Source organism: Dromiciops gliroides, chromosome 2, assembly GCF_019393635.1.
Source record: "Dromiciops gliroides isolate mDroGli1 chromosome 2, mDroGli1.pri, whole genome shotgun sequence".
Classification (NCBI taxonomy): Eukaryota; Metazoa; Chordata; class Mammalia; order Microbiotheria; family Microbiotheriidae; genus Dromiciops; species Dromiciops gliroides.
In genome coordinates this window covers 236,738,332-236,758,964 of record NC_057862.1, presented here as the reverse complement: position 1 = coordinate 236,758,964, position 20,633 = coordinate 236,738,332, and the positions used below count along the sequence as shown (strand labels likewise).

General features: G+C 40.3%; 1 protein-coding gene across 1 annotated transcript in view; it reads left to right on the top strand.

Moving 5' to 3' along the window:
• Positions 1–815: 815 nt before the first annotated feature.
• Positions 816–20,633, top strand: part of YLPM1 (YLP motif containing 1) — a 58,853-nt gene continuing 39,035 nt past the window's right edge. The window contains 5 exon segments of the mRNA XM_043989732.1: positions 816–1,795; positions 12,780–13,013; positions 14,623–14,802; positions 15,676–16,665; positions 16,667–16,740. Of these exon segments, the coding sequence (XP_043845667.1) occupies positions 926–1,795; positions 12,780–13,013; positions 14,623–14,802; positions 15,676–16,665; positions 16,667–16,740 (2,348 nt within the window). The 5' untranslated portion in view covers positions 816–925.

Sequence of the window (20,633 nt, the reverse complement as noted above, 5' to 3'; positions counted from 1 at the left end):
TAATTTTTTAGTTCCTTTTTCTTAAGTTTTATTTTTTCTATTTTCTTTCACAAGCTAATATGGAAATGTTTTTGCATGACTACACACGTATAACATATTGAATTGCTTGCGTTCTTAAGGGGGCGTGTTTGTTTTGTTTTGTTTTGCGGGGCAATGGGGGTTAAGTGACTTCCCCAGGGTCACACAGCTAGTGTCAAGTGTCTGAGGTCGGATTTGAACTCCGGTTCTCCCGAATCCAGGGCCGGTGCTTTATCCACTGCACCACCTAGCTGCCCCCTATCCATCTGTTTTTAAAAAATGGAAAAGGGTGGTCTAGAAGACTCATATCCTTTCAACTCTAAATCTCTCACCCTAATTTTCGGTAAATCGGTTGTGAGCGATAAGGTTGGCAAGGCAGGATGAGTCAGATGGTGGAGAGTCTTGAATGCTAGGCTACGGTATTGCCACGCAGGGAATCCATGGACATTTGGGTTTCAGCTTTCTCATCGTTGAGGGTAGTAGATTAGATGAGGTCTAAGGCCCCTTCCAAATCTTGACCTTTGGTCTTGTGACACGGACCACATCCTTCTGGGTAGCACGGAGCTCTAAACAGTCTGTGATTCTATGGCAACGTTCCACCGCTGGAGACGATTTCCGGACCTGAAGAAAGATGGCAACCTAGAGTCAACAAAAGACAAGGCTGCTCTATCTTGCCTTTGTTCTCCTCTCGATGGTTACTGCGCAAGCGTAGTGACCTAGACCCCGCCCCTGTCTTCGCCTCTGCAGTCGCGGGCGAAGGCGTTCGGCGCCTGCGCACTTGCGCGCTCCGTTTACACGCTCCGGGGCCTGGAGACGCCGCGAGTTCCGGCTGTCGCGGCGGCTGCAGACCTCTGGGTCGGTTGCGACGAGTAACGGCGCCGGGGATCGCTCTGCCCCCTACTCCGACATGTACCCGACTTGGGGCCGGTATGGCGGAGCCAGCCATTACCCGCCGCCCCCGGTGCCTCCGCCGCCCCCGCCCGTGGGGCTCCCTGAGGCCTCCCCGGGGCCCGGCGGCTACTCGAGCGCGGCGGCGCTGGCGGCCCCTGCCTCCTCGGGCTTCCTGAGCTTCCGCGAGCAGCACTTGGCGCAGCTCCAGCAGCTGCAGCAGATGCACCAGAAGCAGATGCAGTGCGTCCTCCAGCCCCATCATCTCCCCCCGCCTCCCCTGCCGCCCCCTCCGGTCATGCCCGGCGGGGGCTACGGGGACTGGCAGCCGCCGCCGCCTCCGATGCCCCCGCCGCCGGGGCCGGTCCTAAGCTATCAGAAGCAGCAGCAGTACAAGCATCAGATGCTCCAGCAGCAGCACCGAGACGGGCCCCCAGGCCCAGTACCCATGGAGCTGGATTCCCCTCCTGAGTCTCCCCCAGTGCCCCCCGGTTCCTACATTCCTCCGTCCCAAGCCTACATGCCCCCCAGCCAGCCCCCGCCCTCTTACTTCCCCCAGTCCTCGTCCCAATCCTACCTGCCATCTGCTCAACCATCCCCTTCCCAATCCCCACCTTCCCAGTCCTACATTGCACCTTCCCAGTCCACCCCTTCCTACTCCACCTCCTCTCAGTCTTATTTGCCCCATTCCCAGCCTTACTTGCCCCAGTCCCAGTCATCTCCTTCCCACTCCTCTCAGTCCCATTCCAAGTCACAACTGGCTCCACCACAACCCAGTCCTTCTGGTACCAATACAACTGCCCAGCAAGAGCCATTGGACAGTGGTGCCAAGAATACAAGTGCTGAGCAGTCAGCCCCTCAACCAGATCCTTCCACTATGACCCCACAGGTAAGCATTCATGTTGAACAGGGGGTTTGCCAGTTGGGGATCTTAAGATGCACTTGTGAAAGAAAATTCTTTAATGGAGGATGCATTTGGAGGGGTCATCTGTGATTAGCAGGATTCAATTTACTAGGAGTAAATCCAGAGGATTATGAAAGTATAAAAGTTCTAACCCAAGCACACAGACCAAGGAAATTATCCAGGTTGCACAGCCTCTTCCCTGCTTGAGAGAGAGAGAGAGAGAGAGAGAGAGAGAGAGAGAGGAAACAGTAAACATTTTAGATATTCAGGGTTAGTGAGATGAGTAAAGGATGACATCTCAGTTAAATTTCAAATTTAACTTTAAAAAGAGCAGCTACTAGGCTCAAAATTTTTGCCAAATATGAGAAATGGCTTTTCCAAAATAATTTAAACCAAAATTTCCATTGAAAAGACAAGGAAAACTGGCTTGATTGTGTTAAACCCTGAAGTATTCACTTAATTTTAACTATATTTTAAATTTATTTTGAAAGCCATTTATAGCTAAACAATTTAAGTTCCTAACTAGGGTTCTTTTCACCGCCCAGTTCTAACTGGTTTTGGAAAATGAGGATTGTTTTGTCAAAAATGGCCTCCTTAAGAGTGGTAATTGTTTTGTATTTGATAGCTCCTTCCCATAGGCACTTGCTTTGGACTAACACAGGTTTCTCTTTTTACATTTGACCTTTTTGAGGAACCAGTGGCTCAGAAAATTAGTTATAAACTCATACATCTTTTACTCTGCAACAACAGATGAATTCCATCTTGTTGACCATTAATAATTCAGTTGAATTCAACAAACATTTAAGTACAGGGTACGTTCTCTTCTAGACTAGGGTCTAGAAGTCTGCCCTAAAGAAGTTTATATTTTACTAGGATTAGAGTTGGGGGAGTACAACTCTTGTACTGATAAGTTAATATAAGGTAATTGGAGGAGAGGGAAAATGCTAATGTTTGGGAGTGGAGGTGATGTTGAAAAGGTTTCATAGATGAGATAACATGAGCTGGATTTCAAAGGAAGATAGGATTCTGAAAGGCAGAGATGAAGGGGAAAGGTGCATTTCCACACATGGGCCAAAGCTTCTGTGACTACATGGAGGCAGGAGATACAATTTGGCTAGAATGTATAAAGTGAAATAAAATGAAATAAGTATAGGTTGGTGCCAATGGGGTTGTAGTTTTTCTAATAGGCAATAAGGAACTGCTGTTTCGTGAAGCAAAGATTGGTGATGGGGAGAAACTGTAGACAATAATAGGCCTGGCCAGAGGAGATGAGGCTGAAAACTAAGGTGGTGGTAATGGAGGTGAACAGGACTTATCAACTGGTTGGCTGGGGGGAGAGGTGGTGTTGAGTGAGAAAAGAGGAGAGTTAAAGATATTACTAATGTAAACAATTGGGAAACTGGTGGTACCATCAGTGGAAATGGGAAAGTTTGGAAGAAGGGCAGGCTTAAGGAGGAATATAATGAGTTTGGTTTTGGACAAATTTAGTTTGATGCTGACAGAATATGGTATCTAGATGAAGGTGTCCAGGAAGCAGTTGGAAATGTACTAGAATTCCTAAGAGCCTGCAGAGAGATGATAATTAACTCATGGGAGTTATGAAAACTGAAGGGGAGAGAGTTAAAGAAGAAAAAAGAGCCTAGGACAGAGCCTTGGGGCACATCTATGAATTGGGGGTGAGAGAATTGTGATGATCCAGCATAGAAAACTAATAAAGATCTGGTTTAAAAAGCAGGGAATAAACATTCATTAAGTACCTATTGTGTTCCCACAATAAGTGGGATTATAAATGCTTTATAAGTATCTCATTAAGAGAAGGGAAAGGGGGGCAGCTAGGTGGCTCGGTGGATAGAGCACCGGCTCTGGATTCAGGAGGACCAGAGTTCAAATCTGGCCTCAGACACTTTACACACTTATTAGCTGTGTGAACCTGGGCAAGTCACTTAACCCCAATTGCCTCACAAAAAAAAGAAAAAGGAAAAAAAAAGAAGGGAAAGGTGTGGTATAGTAGGAAAAAAAACACTGGATTTGGGTTGAGTTGTGGTTTTGCTGTTTACTACCTTATGTAAGCCAGGGGTTATATGGGTTATTCTAAGAGGGCTAGCACCTCTGGTATGATCAATAGGGAAGATTTCTTTGAGGGGACACAAATAGAGGGATTAGTATTGACAAGGAGAAGAGAAGGGTCTTCCTCAGATTGGAACAAAGGAGGAAATTAGTAGTGAGGGTGGTAAAAGGTATTGAGGAGGAGTGGAGGGAATTATAAACTTATGAATTTCTCTCATAGATGTGAGATTATATGCTAAGAGATGGAGTGGAAGTGGTCTTGGGATTTGAGGAAAGGGACAAGATTTAGAAGTCACTGTAGGGAGAAAATGATTCAGGGAAGAGTAAAAGGGTTGGCCTCTAATAGCAAGGAGTCTAGTAATATTAGATACTGCGTTAATTTGTACTGGACTCAGTCATCATGGTTGTTTGACTACTTCCAGCAGCCCAAAAAAGTATGAGCACGGAAGGCAAATGGTGGCAGCAGCAGCAGCAGCAGCAGCGGTGATGGTGATGAGGGTGGTAGTGGCAGTGGTGGATTTAAAGGGTTGAGGATGGGCAGGTGTGAGTGGTAGAGGGACTGAGGAGTGAGGGTGTAGGATAATGCATTGTTTAATTTGTCTAAACTGTGATGGCAAGATAGTGAGCCTAGAGTAAGAATGAGAAGGGAGAAAGTATGGAGATGGTGTTGGGGCTAAAGGTGGAGGGAAGGATGAAGAATAAATTTAGGGGAGAAGTGAAACGGGAAGAAAAGAAAGGTCAAGAGATTATGGTAAGAGAGGAGAATATCAGAAGCTAACACCAAGAAGTGATGGTATTATTTATTGTTTGACCGCTCCGGGTAGCTGAGGTAAGGTGAAAGAGTGGCAAATGTGGGGGGGGGGGGGGGGGGGGGGGCAGGGTATTTAAAGAGACATTATGTCCATTATGTGGTGTTAAGGGCTAAAATTCTAGCTAAACTGTCTAAACTATTTAATGAGTGGTCACCAATAAATTATAAGCTTTAGCAAGAGTTAGACTTTTAAGCATTTATTAAGGAGAATAAGAATTTGGTAAAGAGAGAGAAAGGCCTACATTCATCTATCTATTAAAGGGAGAGCACATTTCTAGCCCCGCTCTCCACCAGCGTCCTCAGGAAAGAGAACCAGACAGAGCGCTAGTCTCTTCCTTCTTCCTCCCACTAGCCTCGGTCACTTCTTTTTCCAAAGAAAAGACTCTTGGTCTTGCCCTCAAAGACCTTCCCTTCATGGGCGGAACTCTTCTACAGTAAGTCTCCGGCAGGTGGCGTCATTCCAATCGGTACAGTGGCTAGTGCCATTAGTGTGGATATTGGAGTTCTCAAGTACTCGGGTTGAGTTAGAAGGAAGACTGAGCACAGGTACTGAACTTCTTTTAGGAGGGAGCCTGGTACAGTGGAAAGAACACTGATTCAAGCCAGAGGACCTGGGTTTACATTCTGTTTCTTGTGTTTACCAGCTCTGTAAGGTTGGGGAAGTCACTTAACCTTCCTGAGCTTCAGCTTCTTCATCTACAAAATGAAGGGGTCAGACCAGAGGACCTTTGAGGTCTTTTCCACCTCTATATTCCTGTAATCCTTGAAAAAGAAGGTAATGACTCAAAGGCTGCTAGGTGACAGCAACAAATAACTAGACAAGTTGATATCATTGTTGCTATTCTTTGCAGGAGGCCCGAATCATTGTTACCATTCTTTGAAAACCGGTACTTTGTCTAAGGTAAAATAAGTAGGTGATGTCTATTCATGTGATTCCCAGTTGGCTCATACTACTTAGCTTCTCTTATTAAGGTCTAGTTACTAAACTCTCAATCAGTCTTTATTTTAAGAAGACATAGGTACAAAAGCTTGTTTGTTGGATTGCAAACCAGGAATAGAAGCAATTCACATTTCTTTGTGGTCTGTTCTTTGCCCTACTCTTCAAAGGGATCAAAATAGTAATAACCAAATAACACTACAACACAGAGTATTCATAAAAACATCATGGGTGTTTTCTGTGTCGGTATCCCAGAAAAATTGAGCAGCCATATTCACTTCATCTCCTTGTTCTCTGATCACTACATTCACCACTATTTTATATCAGTCAAATCCCATATTTTAAAATTTATTTTTAATGCTCTGATAAAACGTTTGTGAGGGTAGGTGTCATCTGGCTCCTCTGGGTCAGTTGTCAGTTTTTATCTTGAGTCTGTTGTGGTTTTGTACCTTTCAGGGGGTTGTGGGGGTTAGAACCTCTGTTGGAAGATGAGATGTAGGTATTATCAGACCCCAGGTGACTCAGTTTTGCTCATAATGTATATGGAAGCCACAGCAGAGTAATCGGACATTGCTTCTCTGAGTTTGGGCCCTTCAAAGAGACCCAGGAACCCAAAGTCTCATACGGCTTGTTCTTAAAACAGTGCTGGGTCCTTTGATCACAAGATTACTTTTCTAAATGTTAATTAATGATTTCTTTAGTCTTTTCTAAAATCTTCCCAGGAATTGAAGCTGGGCTCATCGATCTCTGGCTTACATTACAGACAATTGTCTTCTCTTATTTTGAATATCAGGGCATTTGAACATTTCCAGTTGTGGTGGTTATGTCTCATGTTTTTGATCTTGGTTCAGCAATCATTTCCTCAAGGTTTTTTGTTTCTTGAGCATGTGGATATTCTGAATTAGATGACTAAGCTAGCTTGGTGGTCTTTTCCTGTCTTTTTATATATCTTGGTTATTATCCCCCCTAAGACATTTTTGTTCTGTCCTTTCCCATCCAGAGGTGATTCTCCTTTGCAAAGGAAAAAACCTTACAAACTAAGAATCAGACAATTCTGCCTTTTCTGTCAGTTGTGTTCCTTAGCACCTTGAGTAATAGTCTTATTTATCTCTACTCTACTGTGCAGTTTATGAAACTATTCCTTAGCTCTCCTGACCCTATACTTACAATACAGTGCCTTGATTTTATATATCCTCTCTTTCTTGTGTTTGCTTCATTCTTTTGTACATTATCTTTACAAGATCTCAGGTGTTTGAATTCTCTGTGCATCCACTTTGGTCACTTGAGACAACTTCCTTTTTTTTTTTCTTATAGGCATTTTTTCTTTTTGTCTTCTGAATTTTGTTCTTGAGAATTTTTCATCCCTTCTATGCTGACTTCCCCTATGGAATTTTAGCCCCTGGGATCCTTTGTGTCAGTCCTCCAAATCCTTTAAAATATATTCTCAAAATTCTGTGGTTGTGTATTGGACTGTACCCAGCTTTCCTCTCCTTTTTTCAATTTTTTGAGGGAATAGTAGCTTTCTCCCAAGATTTCCATAATTTCTCCTCCAGCAACAAGTTCCTTCCTAATACTGAGTATCATTTCCAGAATAAAATTTCCCTTTCTTTTGGAAGGGTAAAATTATCACTACAGTAAGTCAAAAGATAATAACTGTGCTACTTTAAGCAAACAGATCTCAAGACAATGTTGGTATCATTACAATTCCCCATTACTAATATATTTCTATACTTGTACTGTTTGCTGAACTCATCTGTTTCCTTTTTTATTTTTGTCTCCCCAGTTAGAATGTGAGTTCCTCACATTTTAATACAGATGACAGAATGTGAGTAGGGACTATTTTTTTAAACTTTTCTTTGTATGCCTAGCACTTAGCACAGTGCTCGACAGATACTAAGCACTCAAATGCTTGTTGACTGACTGACTTTTCCTAGATATTTCACAGAGATGAAAGGTCGAAAGGAATGATAATTGACTGTTGTTGTTGAGTCATTTCAGTAGTGTCTGACTTCTTGACCCCATTTGGAGTTTTTTTGGCAGAGATACTAGAGTGGCTTGCCATTTCCTCAGACAAGGAAACTGAGGCAGAAAGGGTTAAGTGACTTGTTCCAGGGCCACACAGCTAGTAAGATTCTGAGAGCAGATTTAAACTCAGGTCTTCCTGATTCCAGGCCCAGCACTCTATCCACAGTGGCACCTAGCTGCCCTAGCCTTCTATTGTTTGAAGAATTTAGTTAAGACCAACTATTACCTCAAGAACCAAACATAAAATCCACTGACTTTTAAAGCCTTTCATAGCCCAGCCCTTTCCTACTGTTTCAGTCTTCTTACACTTTACTCCCCTCCAAGGATTCTGTGATCCAGTGACATTGACCTTCTTACTGTTCCTCCCACAAAACATTCCATCTCCCAATCCCTGCATTATCACCAACTGTCCTCCATGCCTAGAATACTCTCCCTTTTCATCTCTGCCTCTTGGCTTCCCTGACTTCCTTCAGTTCTCAGCTAAAGTCCCCCTCAATGCCAATGTGTTCCTGCTAAGATTACTTCCTTATGTATATCTTGTGGGTACTTGCATATTGTCTCCCTCATTAGCATGTCAGCTCCTTGAGGACTTAGCACAGTGCCTGGCACCTGGTAGGCACATAATAAATCAATACTTGGTGACTACTGACTTAAGCAGATGCTCTACTTTGTAGCTGACATTTGTTACTTGAGCAAAATGGATTTTTCAATAGATATGAATAAATATAAGAAGCAAGATGACATTGTGGGCAGAGGAAGACTTGGTTTCTATTCTAGCCCCTGACACCTACTAGATGTATGATTCTAGCCTAGTAGATAATGTTTCAATGCTTCCAGGTATCTCTCTGAGACTGTAAGTGCATAGTGGGTGCCCATCTGCATCGGTGGAATGATTTTCTTACTGGGGGTTCTGTACTCCAGGACAATCACAGATGAGGACAAAGCAAATCCTAGACACATATGTAATGCCATTCCCAAATACACAGTTGTACCTTTTCAGTGCTTTAGCATTGGAAATTGATCACTAAAATATATTATTTAAGAAACTGTGGTTGGCACATTTCTTCTTGGAAAATCTGTTATGGAAGTATCGAGGGGTTGGTGTGGTATATATTTTAGTATATACTTGAATACATGATCAAACAACAGAGGGTTGAATTCTGACTCTTATTACAACCTATGTAACTTTTGTTAAGTCATTTAACCTCCTGGGGCTTTGATTTTATCGTCTGTAAGTTTGAAGGGGTTGTGTAAGTTTACTCCAAAGGTTTCTTTCAGCTTTCAATTCTCTGATCCTAGGACAAGGAAAGGAATCAAGAAAGAGTAGAACTTTATTAGGGCAAGACTACTGAAAAAGTATTTCTGCTTAGAATCCTTACATTGGGGTCATTCTAACGCAAGTCCCCCAGTGGCTCTCCTGGCACAATTCCCCTGAAAGACCACTTATAACTCTGATTCACTAGAGTTCCAGTGTCTTCTGAAGATATAGAAAATTTGCTTACAATCATTCCAAATTAGGGTGCAATTTATAGCCTGGCCTCTTGTGGACTTGAATTTGCCTTCTTTTTACAGGAGCAATTAAATTGTAATTTTGAACAAATGTTTTTTGGCAGGTGTAATTCTTAAATTGAATTCTGATTATCAAGAGACTTTCTTATTTATTGTATTATAAATGTATTTTTTTATGTCAGTGTCAATGTATGGCAGGTAATCCCTGTAAACATTCACTGTTGTATAGTAGGGATTTAATAATTCATGAATCTGGCACTGTTTATACTTATAGTCTCAGAGTTGTTATTTATCAATGAACCAAATTCAGGTAGAATCTTTTAATGGATTAAACTGAAGAACAGAAATACAAATTTAAAATTTTTTATTTCATTGTCATTCTTTGCTTTTGAATATTAAGAATATTAAGAAATTGGGTATTTAATGGTAATATGGACTTAAATTTACATTATCCAGATGTAATCAGAATGCAAACAACATCAGAAACAGATACTTGCTTTATCAATGGAAATGACATTAAAGGAGGAGTTTTACCACCACTGGACCTGACTTGCAACTGAAACCTGTATATGTTTCCTACCTATACTATTTTTCTGAGAATAGGGAGTATCTTGCATTTCTATTTGTATTACCAGCCCCTTGTACAGGGTCTTGCACATAGGAATGGTATAATATATGCTTTTTCATTTGTTCCTGGAGAAGGAAGCTTCTAACACAGCTCTTTTTTAAATAAAATAGAAACTCTACATTTCCTTGACTTGAAAAACCTTATAGTATTTTTAGGATAGTGTTGTATAGTAATAGCTAGCATTAGTAGAGTGCTTTAGGTTTTTTGTTTTGTTTTTGTTTTTGTTTTTGTTTTTGGTGAGGCAATTGGGGTTAAGTGACTTGCCTAGGGTCACACAGCTAGTTAAGTGTCAAGTGTCTGAGGTCGGATTTGAACTCAAGTCCTCCTGAATCCAGGGCCAGTGCTCTATCCACTGTGCCACCTAGCTGCCCCAAGTGCTTTAAGTTTTACAAAGCACTTTATAAATATTATTTCATTTTATCCTCATAACAACCCTGGGAGGGGTAGGTAGGTATTATTCTCATTTTATAGATGAGAAGAAAGAGGCAGACAGCAGTTAAATGACTTGCCCAGAGTCACACAGCTAATAAGTCAGGTCTACCTGACTGATACTTAATGATTGTTTTGTAACAAATTTGTAGTTTGGTTTTATGAAAAGAAAAATTGTGTACATTTATACACACACGTTTTTCTTGATGTCTTTTTTTTTTTTACATCACCATAGTTTCTTCTAATATGTCTCTCCCTCCTCCTCATCTTCCCAGCGGGCCATCTCTTATAATAAATAGTATTTTGTACTCTCTTGTTTTTTTTTCTTTTTGTGGGGCAATGGGGGTTAAGTGACTTGCCCAGGGTCACACAGCTAGTAAGTGTCAAGTGTCTGAGGTCGGATTTGAACTCAGGTCCTCCAGAATCCAGGGACTGTGTTTTATCCGCTACACCACCTAGCTGCCCCTTAATAGTATTTTTAAAAAACAAAATAGGGAAAAAAAAAAAAAGAGGAGGGAAACTAATTGAAAACGTCTGAAAATCTGTGCAGTGTATGCTTGCAGACGTTTCACCTTTGAAAAGGGGTGGGGTGAGAGTATCTTCTTTAGAACCATGCTTATTCTTTATAATTTTGCAGCACTTTTTCTTTTTACTTATATTGTTGTAGTATGTTGTTTTCTTGGCTCTGCTTTGTCAGCATCACTTTATGTCGATCTTTGCTGCTTAGTGTTTGTCACATTCATCATTTCTTTTAACAGCAATATTCTATTATGTTCATGTACCCACAATTCATTTAGTTGTACTTCACTCATTGGGCATCCACTTTATTTTCAACTCTTTACTAACACAAAAAGTGGTGCTAAAAATATTTTGGTGTATATGGGTACTGTCTTATCTGTGGCCACCCTGACCCGATGGTGACCAAGGGCTCCTGAAAGCTAAGGCAGCTGAGGGCAAGCTTTAGTAGGTTCTGCCCAGCTGTGGAGTCTTCAGGTATTTGCCCCCATTTTGTTTTGGTCTATTGTCTCAAAATAAAACCCGAGTAAGTGGCTACTTGGTGGTTATCAAAGAAGCATCCTAGTGAAGTTTGGAGGGGCTCCACCAGCAGGTTGGCTTCATGGTGAACCATTTTTTGGTTATTTGAAAAGTTGAAAATATCCACTTGACTTATAGAGAGGTTGCTATTTTCATCTGTAGAGGGAGCACCTATAACAATGAAATCACAAGATTCTTCAAACTTTGAAGTAAGGTGTGGACTAAACTTCAAGGTGAGGGCAATGGTAGGAGCTACACTATTTTTCTTTCGAATAAAGAAGTATGTATTAAGCATCTTTTGTAATTTATTTTTTTCTTAATAGTATATTGTTGTTGTTCCAATTACATTAGCATCTTCTATGTTCAAAGCAATGTGCTAGCTTCTGGGGATGCAAAGACAAAAAAAAAAGTAGTCCCTGACTCCAAGAAGCTTTCATTGTTCTGAGGAGATGGCAATGCTTACACAGAGAAGCAAATCCAAGGTAATTCAAGGAGGGAGAGAGTGAGTACTAAAAACTAGAGGCATCAGGATTAGTTTCACCGAGGATAGGACATGAGAGTTGAGCCTTGAAGGAAGAAAAGGATTGTGAAAGGAAGATCAGATCCAGGAAAACAGCTAGTATTCCAGTGTGGCCAGAATGCAGATTTTGTGCAGGGGAGCAATAGTAAGTAAAACTGGAAACGTAAGTAGGAGCTACATTGCAGAGGGACTCGGTTGACAGGCTGTGGAGTTTGTGTTTTATATTAGAGGCAATAAATAGGGAGTCTTGGAAGCCTTTGAGCAGGGGAATGGACTACAGAGAGATTCAGGACTATAGAAAGGAGAGGTAATTTACCACCTGGGCTTTTGTGCTCTATACTATACTTGACACTAGTGGGGTAGGAGGTTGTGGAGGGGAGGTTGAGGATACATACATAAGTAACTTATATTTTAATTGGGGAAGTATGATTAACAGACCTGAAGCAATTAGAGGGCAATAAAAGAAAGTATTAAGTCTGTGGTACAGACTATAATTGCAGTAAGTTCAGGGAAAGGAGAGATCACCTGGAGGCTGGAGTACTGGGGAGACTTCATGAAGGAAATAGGATTGCCTGTGTTCTTTGGGTATAAGATGACCAGATAAATGTGCGTAAACATGGAGTAAAGATTAACCCTAAGTGAATGCTAAAAGAGAATCACCAGTACTGTTTCTGATCTGACATCCAATAGACCAGTCACATAGAGAGTGAGGAAGAGAAGAAAGAGATATGGAAGAGGTGTCTCTATTTAGAGGTGTTGATTTTATATGTCCCAAGGGTGTTTTGTTTTCACATCTCACAAGGAGCAGGAATTGGAATTATTTCTTTAGCTTGTGACAGAAAAAGTCTACAGATACCTACTTGTCTCTTTCATGCTTTGTCTTTGTCCTTTCCAAAAAGGGGAGGCAGACTGCACTTTCTCTTTCTCTCTCTCTCTCTCTTTCTCTCAAATGCTTTTCAGGGGGAAGTAACTTATACAAGTGATTCTTACAGATGATTTCCTTTGTAGGAGCAGCAGCAGTATTGGTACAAACAGCACTTGCTTAGTCTGCAGCAAAGGGCAAAAGCACATGCACAGGGACAGCAACCACTAAAGGGCCCTGGAGTAGTGAAAGATGCACCAGAGCCAGTGAAAGAAGAAACTACAACCAATCAAATACCTGAGCCTCCTCCGTGTCAGGATCCCCCATTACCACCCCTGAGTGAAGAGGTTCCACCTCCTCTCCCTCCTGATGAGCCCCAGGTAAGCCATGCACTTAATTCCTTGGCATTAAGTGAGGATTTTTTAATTGACATGTAGGCCTCGTATGCATAATTTAAAAAGTAAATAAAGAACCCTATATATGCAATGACTTTAACAATATAAAGTTAAAAATAAGAGTTAAAAAAGAGAGAAAGGAAAGAACAAAACCCTAGGAAAATATCTGCATAGTCAGGCAGGACAGATTCCTGCATTGGCCATGTCCAAAAAAATCTATATCTTGGTCTGTGTCCTGGGTCTGTCACGGTTCTGTCAGGAGATGAATGGTGTGCTTCATCCTGGGTCCTCTGGAATTGTGGTTGATAATTGTGTTGCTTGAGTTCTTAAGTCTTTTAAAGTTTATTTTTGTGATGATGTAATTGTATGATAAAATACTTTCCTAACAATAAAAAAATGTAAAGACAGCATTAAAAAGCAGCAAAGTTCAAGTCAACTACAACAGATTATGTTAATACCATACTATCAGAGATGAAATATGCATCCTTCTATTTATAATTGGCAAGCAACTATTGAAAAATGATATTATTTCTAGGTGATTTTATTTAATTGAGGGGAGAGGGATAAACAGGGGAACAGGTGGTTTGGTCTGTTGTCTCAAAAAAAAAAAAATGTACCCCCCCCCCCACCTCTTTTAGAGAAGAGTGCAGGGCAGCTAGGTGGTGTAGTGGATAGAGCACCGCCCTGGATTCAGGAGGACCTGAGTTCAAATCTGGCCTCAGACCCTTGACACTTACTAGCTTTGTGGCCCTGGGCAAGTCACAATTCCAATTGCCTCACCAAAAAAAAAAAAAGAGAGAGAAGAATGCATGGCCAGATCCATCTCTATCTAATAGATTAAGTATCTTTTCTCTTATCTTAATTTTGGATGATAGAGAGAACCTCTATGCTACACTATGTACTTTTAGATGCTGAAGGAATATTTGGGTAGTTTATAGATGCCACTTTTCAAAGTTTGAAATGTCAAACATTATATCCTTTTTATTTCACTGTCATTTCTAAATTATTTTGTATTACACAGCAGTATGTTCTTAGTATTGTAATAACATTAAGGACATATCCTGATTACAAAGTACAATTAAGAACTGGTTCAGGAAAATGAATAGAAATTGTGCTAATTCAAAGGTTTCCCCAAGAAGCTTGAGCTAAGAAATTTTTGGAGCATAAAAGTTTCAAAAAATGGAAAGCAAAGGATCATAACTCTTTTTAGATTTTACAGAGAGAAAAAGAAAATAAATATATAAAAATGTGAAAACATTATTCCCATGTTCATGACTGTATATGGGCTTTTGTGGGTTAAGGGAATAAACATTTTTCAAGGGGCAGGAAGTGTGCTCAGCACCTTACCAATGTTTCCTCATTTGATCCTCATGAGAACCCTGTCAGGCAGGTGTCATTATTATGGAGAACCATGAAGTTGAAGTCCTTATTTGCCCTTTCAAATGAATGGTAAAGAAGATTACCCAAATGTGCCAGATAAATTGTAGGGACTTCAGGCTCTGTGGGAAATTTTAGAATACCATGCAAGCCTCAGTGATTTTTTTTTTCTGTGCATCATGTAATAACCTTGATTTTTCTGTTCTTTTTTCTTTAGTCTGAAGACCCTGAAGAAGAGGCCAGGTTAAAGCAATTACAGGCTGCAGCAGCACACTGGCAGCAGCATCAGCATCATCGAGTTGGGTTTCAGTATCAGGGAATAATGCAGAAACATGCCCAGCTACAGCAAATCCTGCAACAGTACCAGCAGATCATACAGCAGCCGCCACACATACAGGTTACTTCCTCATTAACTGATCCATATAAAGGATATGAGCTTTGTTCCTAGGGACTGAGGTCACAGAATCATGAGATTATAGATTTTGAGCAAAAAAGTACCTGATTAGTTTGTTGGTCCAACCTTCTCGTTTTGTTGGTAAGGAAGCCGAGGCTCAGAGACATGAAGCTGTGATTTGAGCCTGGGTGCACTGATTCCAAGTCCAGCACTTTTTCCACTGTACTGTGCTTTTTTCCCTATCAATTCTTACCTTTGTAAGATATGGAAAGTGTTAAAATTATCAGACAAAACCAGCAATTGGGTCTTCTGCAGTGGTTTTCCAGTTGCCTGGCACTTCCCCCTATGTATGGAAGGATTTCTGCTCATTGTAGTAGAACTTGAAGGTCCCCTTGTGGTTTCTTGTTCACTCCCAGACTCAGGGTGTCAGATAGTGGTCTCCAGCTGTTAAGATTATCTTAGGAAATTGACTTAACCCCAAATTAATTTCCCCACAATTTTTACACAAAAGTACCATAAAAGGAGATAATGTTTGCCTGTTTTAGTTAGTTAGTTGTCAGTATATTCAAAGTTAAGTTCATTGAGGAAGTAAATATTTCCTTTAGTGATTTCTGCTTATTTGGTTTTGCTGAGTGCATGGTAAGTGGAAGGACATGTTAAATAAATTATCATAAATGGAAGATCCATTAAAAAACTATCAAAAAGAAAGAAATGATTGTTACTTAAGTTAATAAGCTTGCTTTTCTAAAGTCTTTAGTTTTTTTCTCTCCCATGTACTTAGAATCTCTTGATTATAGGGAAGTCCCCAGGTCTTAACTGTTTTAATTGAGTATATTATAAAATTGCAAAATTATTTTTTCTCTCTTCATTTTATAGACTATGTCCGTAGATATGCAGCTGCGGCATTATGAGATGCAACAGCAGCAATTTCAGCATCTTTTCAAAGAATGGGAACGAGAGTTTCAGCAGTGGCAGGATCAGCTCCATTCCTATCCTCACAAAGATCAGCTTCAAGAGTATGAGAAGCAATGGAACTCATGGCAGGGACATTTAAAAGCTACTCAGTCCACCCTTCAGGAGAAAGTGAGCACACTTCAGAATGTGAAAAATCAGTATATGGGAAGCATGACAATACCACCTCCATTTGTTCCATATTCTCAAATGCCTCCAGCAATACCAACAATGCCCCCTCCTGTATTGCCTCCATCTCTATCAACATCATTGCCACCACCAGTGATGCCCCCTACTCTGCCTGCCACAGTGCCACCACCTGTGATGCCCCCACCAGTGATGCCTCCTCTGCCAACATCTGTTCCCCCCCCTGGGGTGCCTCCATCTCTGCCTTCAGCTGGACCTCCACCAGTTCTGCCTCCACCATCTCTCTCTTCAACTGGGCCTCCACCTGTTCTTCCTCCACCATCTCTTTCTTCAACAGGACCTCCACCTGTTCTTCCCCCACCATCCCTTTCCTCGACAGCAGCACCACCCGTCTTGCCTCCCCCACCGTTGTCATCAGCAACACCCCCTCCAGGAATGCCTCCCCCAAATCTCACTTCAGCAGTTCTCCCCCAAGGGTTACCCCCTCAATTAACAACCACATCAGTTCCACCAGCTGCCGGTTCTCAAAGCTCAAAACCTCCAGACAAACCTAGACCAGCACTACTTCCCACTCCTATGTCTTTTGGGTCACCTCCACCTTACCATCCTCCAATAAAGTCATCCATGGGCTCTTCAGAACAAGTGAACTCTAAAGCTCCTCTGCCATTCAGTTCCTTCTCATCTGAACAAGGACATATGGAACCCAAAATTCCTACAACAGGCTCTTCACCTGCTTCAAACCAGCCTGGCAGTGCAATTAAAGACACCCCCGGTGAGATCAGGCGGGCTGCTTCCAGATCCTCCAAGAAGTGCTTACTCGGAAGGTACAAGAGGAGGTCCTAGGTACGTCTGATGCTGCTTTGCTGATTAAGATTTGTATAGGTGCTAATGTAATTAAAGCTTCATTAACATAGGATATGTACTCTCTGTTGGGCTTTTGTTGTTGGGTGGTCGTTTTTTGCCTTTGAAAATTGCTGATTGGACTAAAGGGGGAAAAAAACGGTTCCATCTAGATTTATAGTTGAATTCTGTAAGATGTCTAAAGAGCAACTAATATTTATTCTATGTAAAGTATCGCCAAAAATTAAGAAAAACACCACTCTACCAGACCACAGTCCTAATACCCAACCCAGTGAGGGATAAAGCAAAAAAAGCCCCCAAACCAAAACTGTAGACCAATATTAACAATGAATATTTTTGCAAAAATTTTAAATAAAATTCTAGGAAAAGATTATAGAACAATATATCCCTCCAACCCCCCAAAAAGAAATTTAACTGTGACCAAGTTGGATTTATACCAGCAATGCAAAGATAGTTTAACAACATAAAGATAGTAAACAGGGGCAGCAAGGTGATTCAGTGGATAAAGCACTGGCTCTGGATTCAGGAGGACCTGAGTTCAAATGTGGCCTCAGATACTTGACACTAGCTGTGTGACCCTGGTCAAGTCACTTAACCCTCATTGCCCCTCACAAAAAAAAAACAAACAAAAAGATAGTAAACAATTATATTTAAAACAAAAGCCACATGATTATACCAACAGATACAGAAAATGTTTTTGAAGTATAACCCTTATTAGGAAAAAAGGCCTACCATTATCATAATGATGATAATACTTTTAGAGGAAGGGCAGTTTTAAAATGTAGAGAGTACGGATCTAAAAACTCAAAGTTTGCTGTTTTTGCAATGAGTAAACATTAGAAGCTGTCCCAATTAATACAAGAATAAGGCAATGATGCACTATGTCTTGTGTTATTTACATGGAGCAGGAGTTTCTTAACCTTTTTTGTGTCAATGAAAAATAGTGTATTACAAAGGAAACCAATTATTTGGAAATATACTTAACAAAATATTTGTAAAAAACAAGGTCATGGACCACAGGTTAAGAACCTCTAAATGTAAAGGATTATTACTTTGGGAAAGAATGAATGTGAAAAATTCAGAGAAACATAGGCAAACTTTTTTTTTTTAAGTGATGCAATTAGGGTTAAGTGACTTGCCCAGGGTCATACAGCTAGTAAGTGTTAAGTGTCTGAGGCCAGATTTGAACTCAGGTACTCCTGATTCCAGGGCCGGTGCTCTATCCACTATAGGTAAACTTTTGAATTGACACACAGAGTACAGTAAAAAGAACCAGGAAACTATATAATATTGCTTACAATAACATAAGTGGAAATAACAATAAAACAAAAATGAATGCTGTGTGATTAAAATTACCAAGGTTCATCACAAAAAAGAGTTAACGTGTTCACTTTTCTTCATTGCAGAAGAGGGAGACTGTGGGTGTGGAATACTGCATATACCTATCACTTAATTGTTGTATTGCTTAGTTTGCTGAACTGCTTTTTTTTTTTTTTTAGTGAGGCAATTGGGGTTAAGTGACTTGCCCAGGGTCACACAGCTAGTAAGTGTTAAGTGTCTGAGGCCGGATTTGAACTCAGGTCCTCCTGACTCCAGGGCCGGTGCTCTATCCACTGCGCCACCTAGCCGCCCCCTGAACTGCTTTTTTAAAAAACTTTTCTTAAAAATCTACCTATTAAGAAATGAATGTGACCTAACAACTTAAAGTGGGAAGAGTGCTTGTTGGCTCTAAGGTTAGAGAACTTAAGTTCAGAGACAGAATGGACCACAGAGACATTTACAGATGAGGAAACTGAGGTAAAGAGAGATTTAAGTTATTTACCCCAGGTCCTACACCTAGTGTAAGTGCCTGAGGAGGGATTTGAACTAAAGACTTAATGACTTTGTACCCCATTCTCTATTCCATATCACTCTGTCTCTTGCCATTTAATATCTGAATGACCTTGGGGAAGTCCCTCAAAATCCCTTGGCCTCGGTTTTCTCATTTATGAAATGAAGAGGTTGTACTGCATGGCTTCTGAGGTCACTTCCAACTCTAGAGATCTGATTTTCTGGTCCTAAATAAAGATTAATTTTTTAATAATAATAATAATAATTTAAATAATAATAAAAAGATGACTAATTTTTAAACTATCAATATTGTTGTTTTATATAAAGCTTATGAGATGTTTGAGCCCTCACCCTTCCCTGAGATGTTAAAATCACTCTAGTCTTGTACATAAGTTTGCTATCTTTTTTTTTTTTAGTTTGCTATCTTTATCTCACAGGTAGGCTAGTCAGTGGGAGGCAGAATGATGTAGTTGAGAGCCTGCCTTGGTGTGTCAGGACACCCTGGGCTGAGGTCCTACTTCAGGACAACTCTGTATGGGCTCTGTGACCCTGAGCAAGTTAGTTAACTTCCCAGGGCTCCGGGGGGGCTCTCTGTAAGATCATAAACAACTGCAGGATGGCAGCTGGTTTTCATTGAAGGAATCACAACAATAACCACAGCTGCAACTCCTGTGGGTAAAGAGAGTATAGTACTGAATTACAGTATTCATGTTCCTTTATCACTTTTCAGTTTCAAACACACAGCTAGGAAATCCATTGCTGGCATGCCTAGTTTTCTCCTGATCCACAACAATGACAAAGAACACATGTGAACTTTGACTTACTGAACTTATTCTGCTTTATCAATCAGGAAAAGATCTCTCTTTTTTTTTTTTTGAACCATTTTGATACTTTTTGTCTTTGACCACATTGTCATTTCCTGAACTATATTGCTCTGCCCCCACCCAATCTTTCCTAGTAACAGAATCAATTGAAACAGACTATCTGATAGTGTATATAGTAGCATTCTGTACCTGTAATCAGCACTTTTAGGAAAGTGTCTTGATTGTCTCTGAATTTCCAGGACCTAGATTAGTCCCAAGCCTGATTTTGATAGTATCCGAAAACAAAGTGTTTATTCTTGGTTCTCCAAACTAGAAGTTTTAATTACTTTCATTTAATTATCTTGAACAAGATAATTATTCAAGCACAATATACATTTTATATCCAATCATACTTATAGTTTCTATGCTTTTAAAATTTGATTATACCTCTTGTATGTCTCACCACTAATCTGGGGTCATAACAGTTGTATTTTAGCTTGTATACACTTATAGAATTTTAGATGTGGCCAAGGGCCTTGGAGATCATATAATTGTACAGTTCCTCTGAAGCCTGGAGAGTTTAACTGATTTGTCTTAGTTCTCACAACTCATTGGTAGAAGGTGGAGTGTCATGACAAGAATCCATTTATCTTAATTCCTCTTACCATTCTACCACTTTACCTCTCATGAATATTAATTGTATCTGAATTGCCTTTTTCTTATCATAGGAACTGCTTGCTAGATCCTACTTTTTTTTTTCAATCTTTCGATTTTATTATTTTCCAGTTACATATTACATATAAGGATAGTTTTCAAAATTTGTTTACACTGGATTTTTAATTCCAAATTTTCTTTTCTCTCTTCCCTCCCTCTTCCCCAAGACGGAAAGCAGTCTGATATAGGTTGTATATGTACAGTTTTATCAAACATATTTCTACATTACTCATCTTGTGAAAGAACAATCAGAGCACAAAAGAAAAACTTCAAACAAAAATCCAGTCCAAAAGTAGAAATAGTACGATTCAATCTGCATTCATAATTCACAGTTCTTTTTCCTGGATGTTGAGAATTTTTTTGTTTTTTTTGTTTTTTTTTTAATTAATAAAGTATTTTATTTTTTCCGTTACATGTAAAGATAGTTCTCTACTTTTGTTTATACAAGCTTTACAATTTCAGATTTTTCTCCCTCCTTCCCCCCTCCCCTAGACAGCAGGTAATCTGATATAGGGTTTTATATATGTA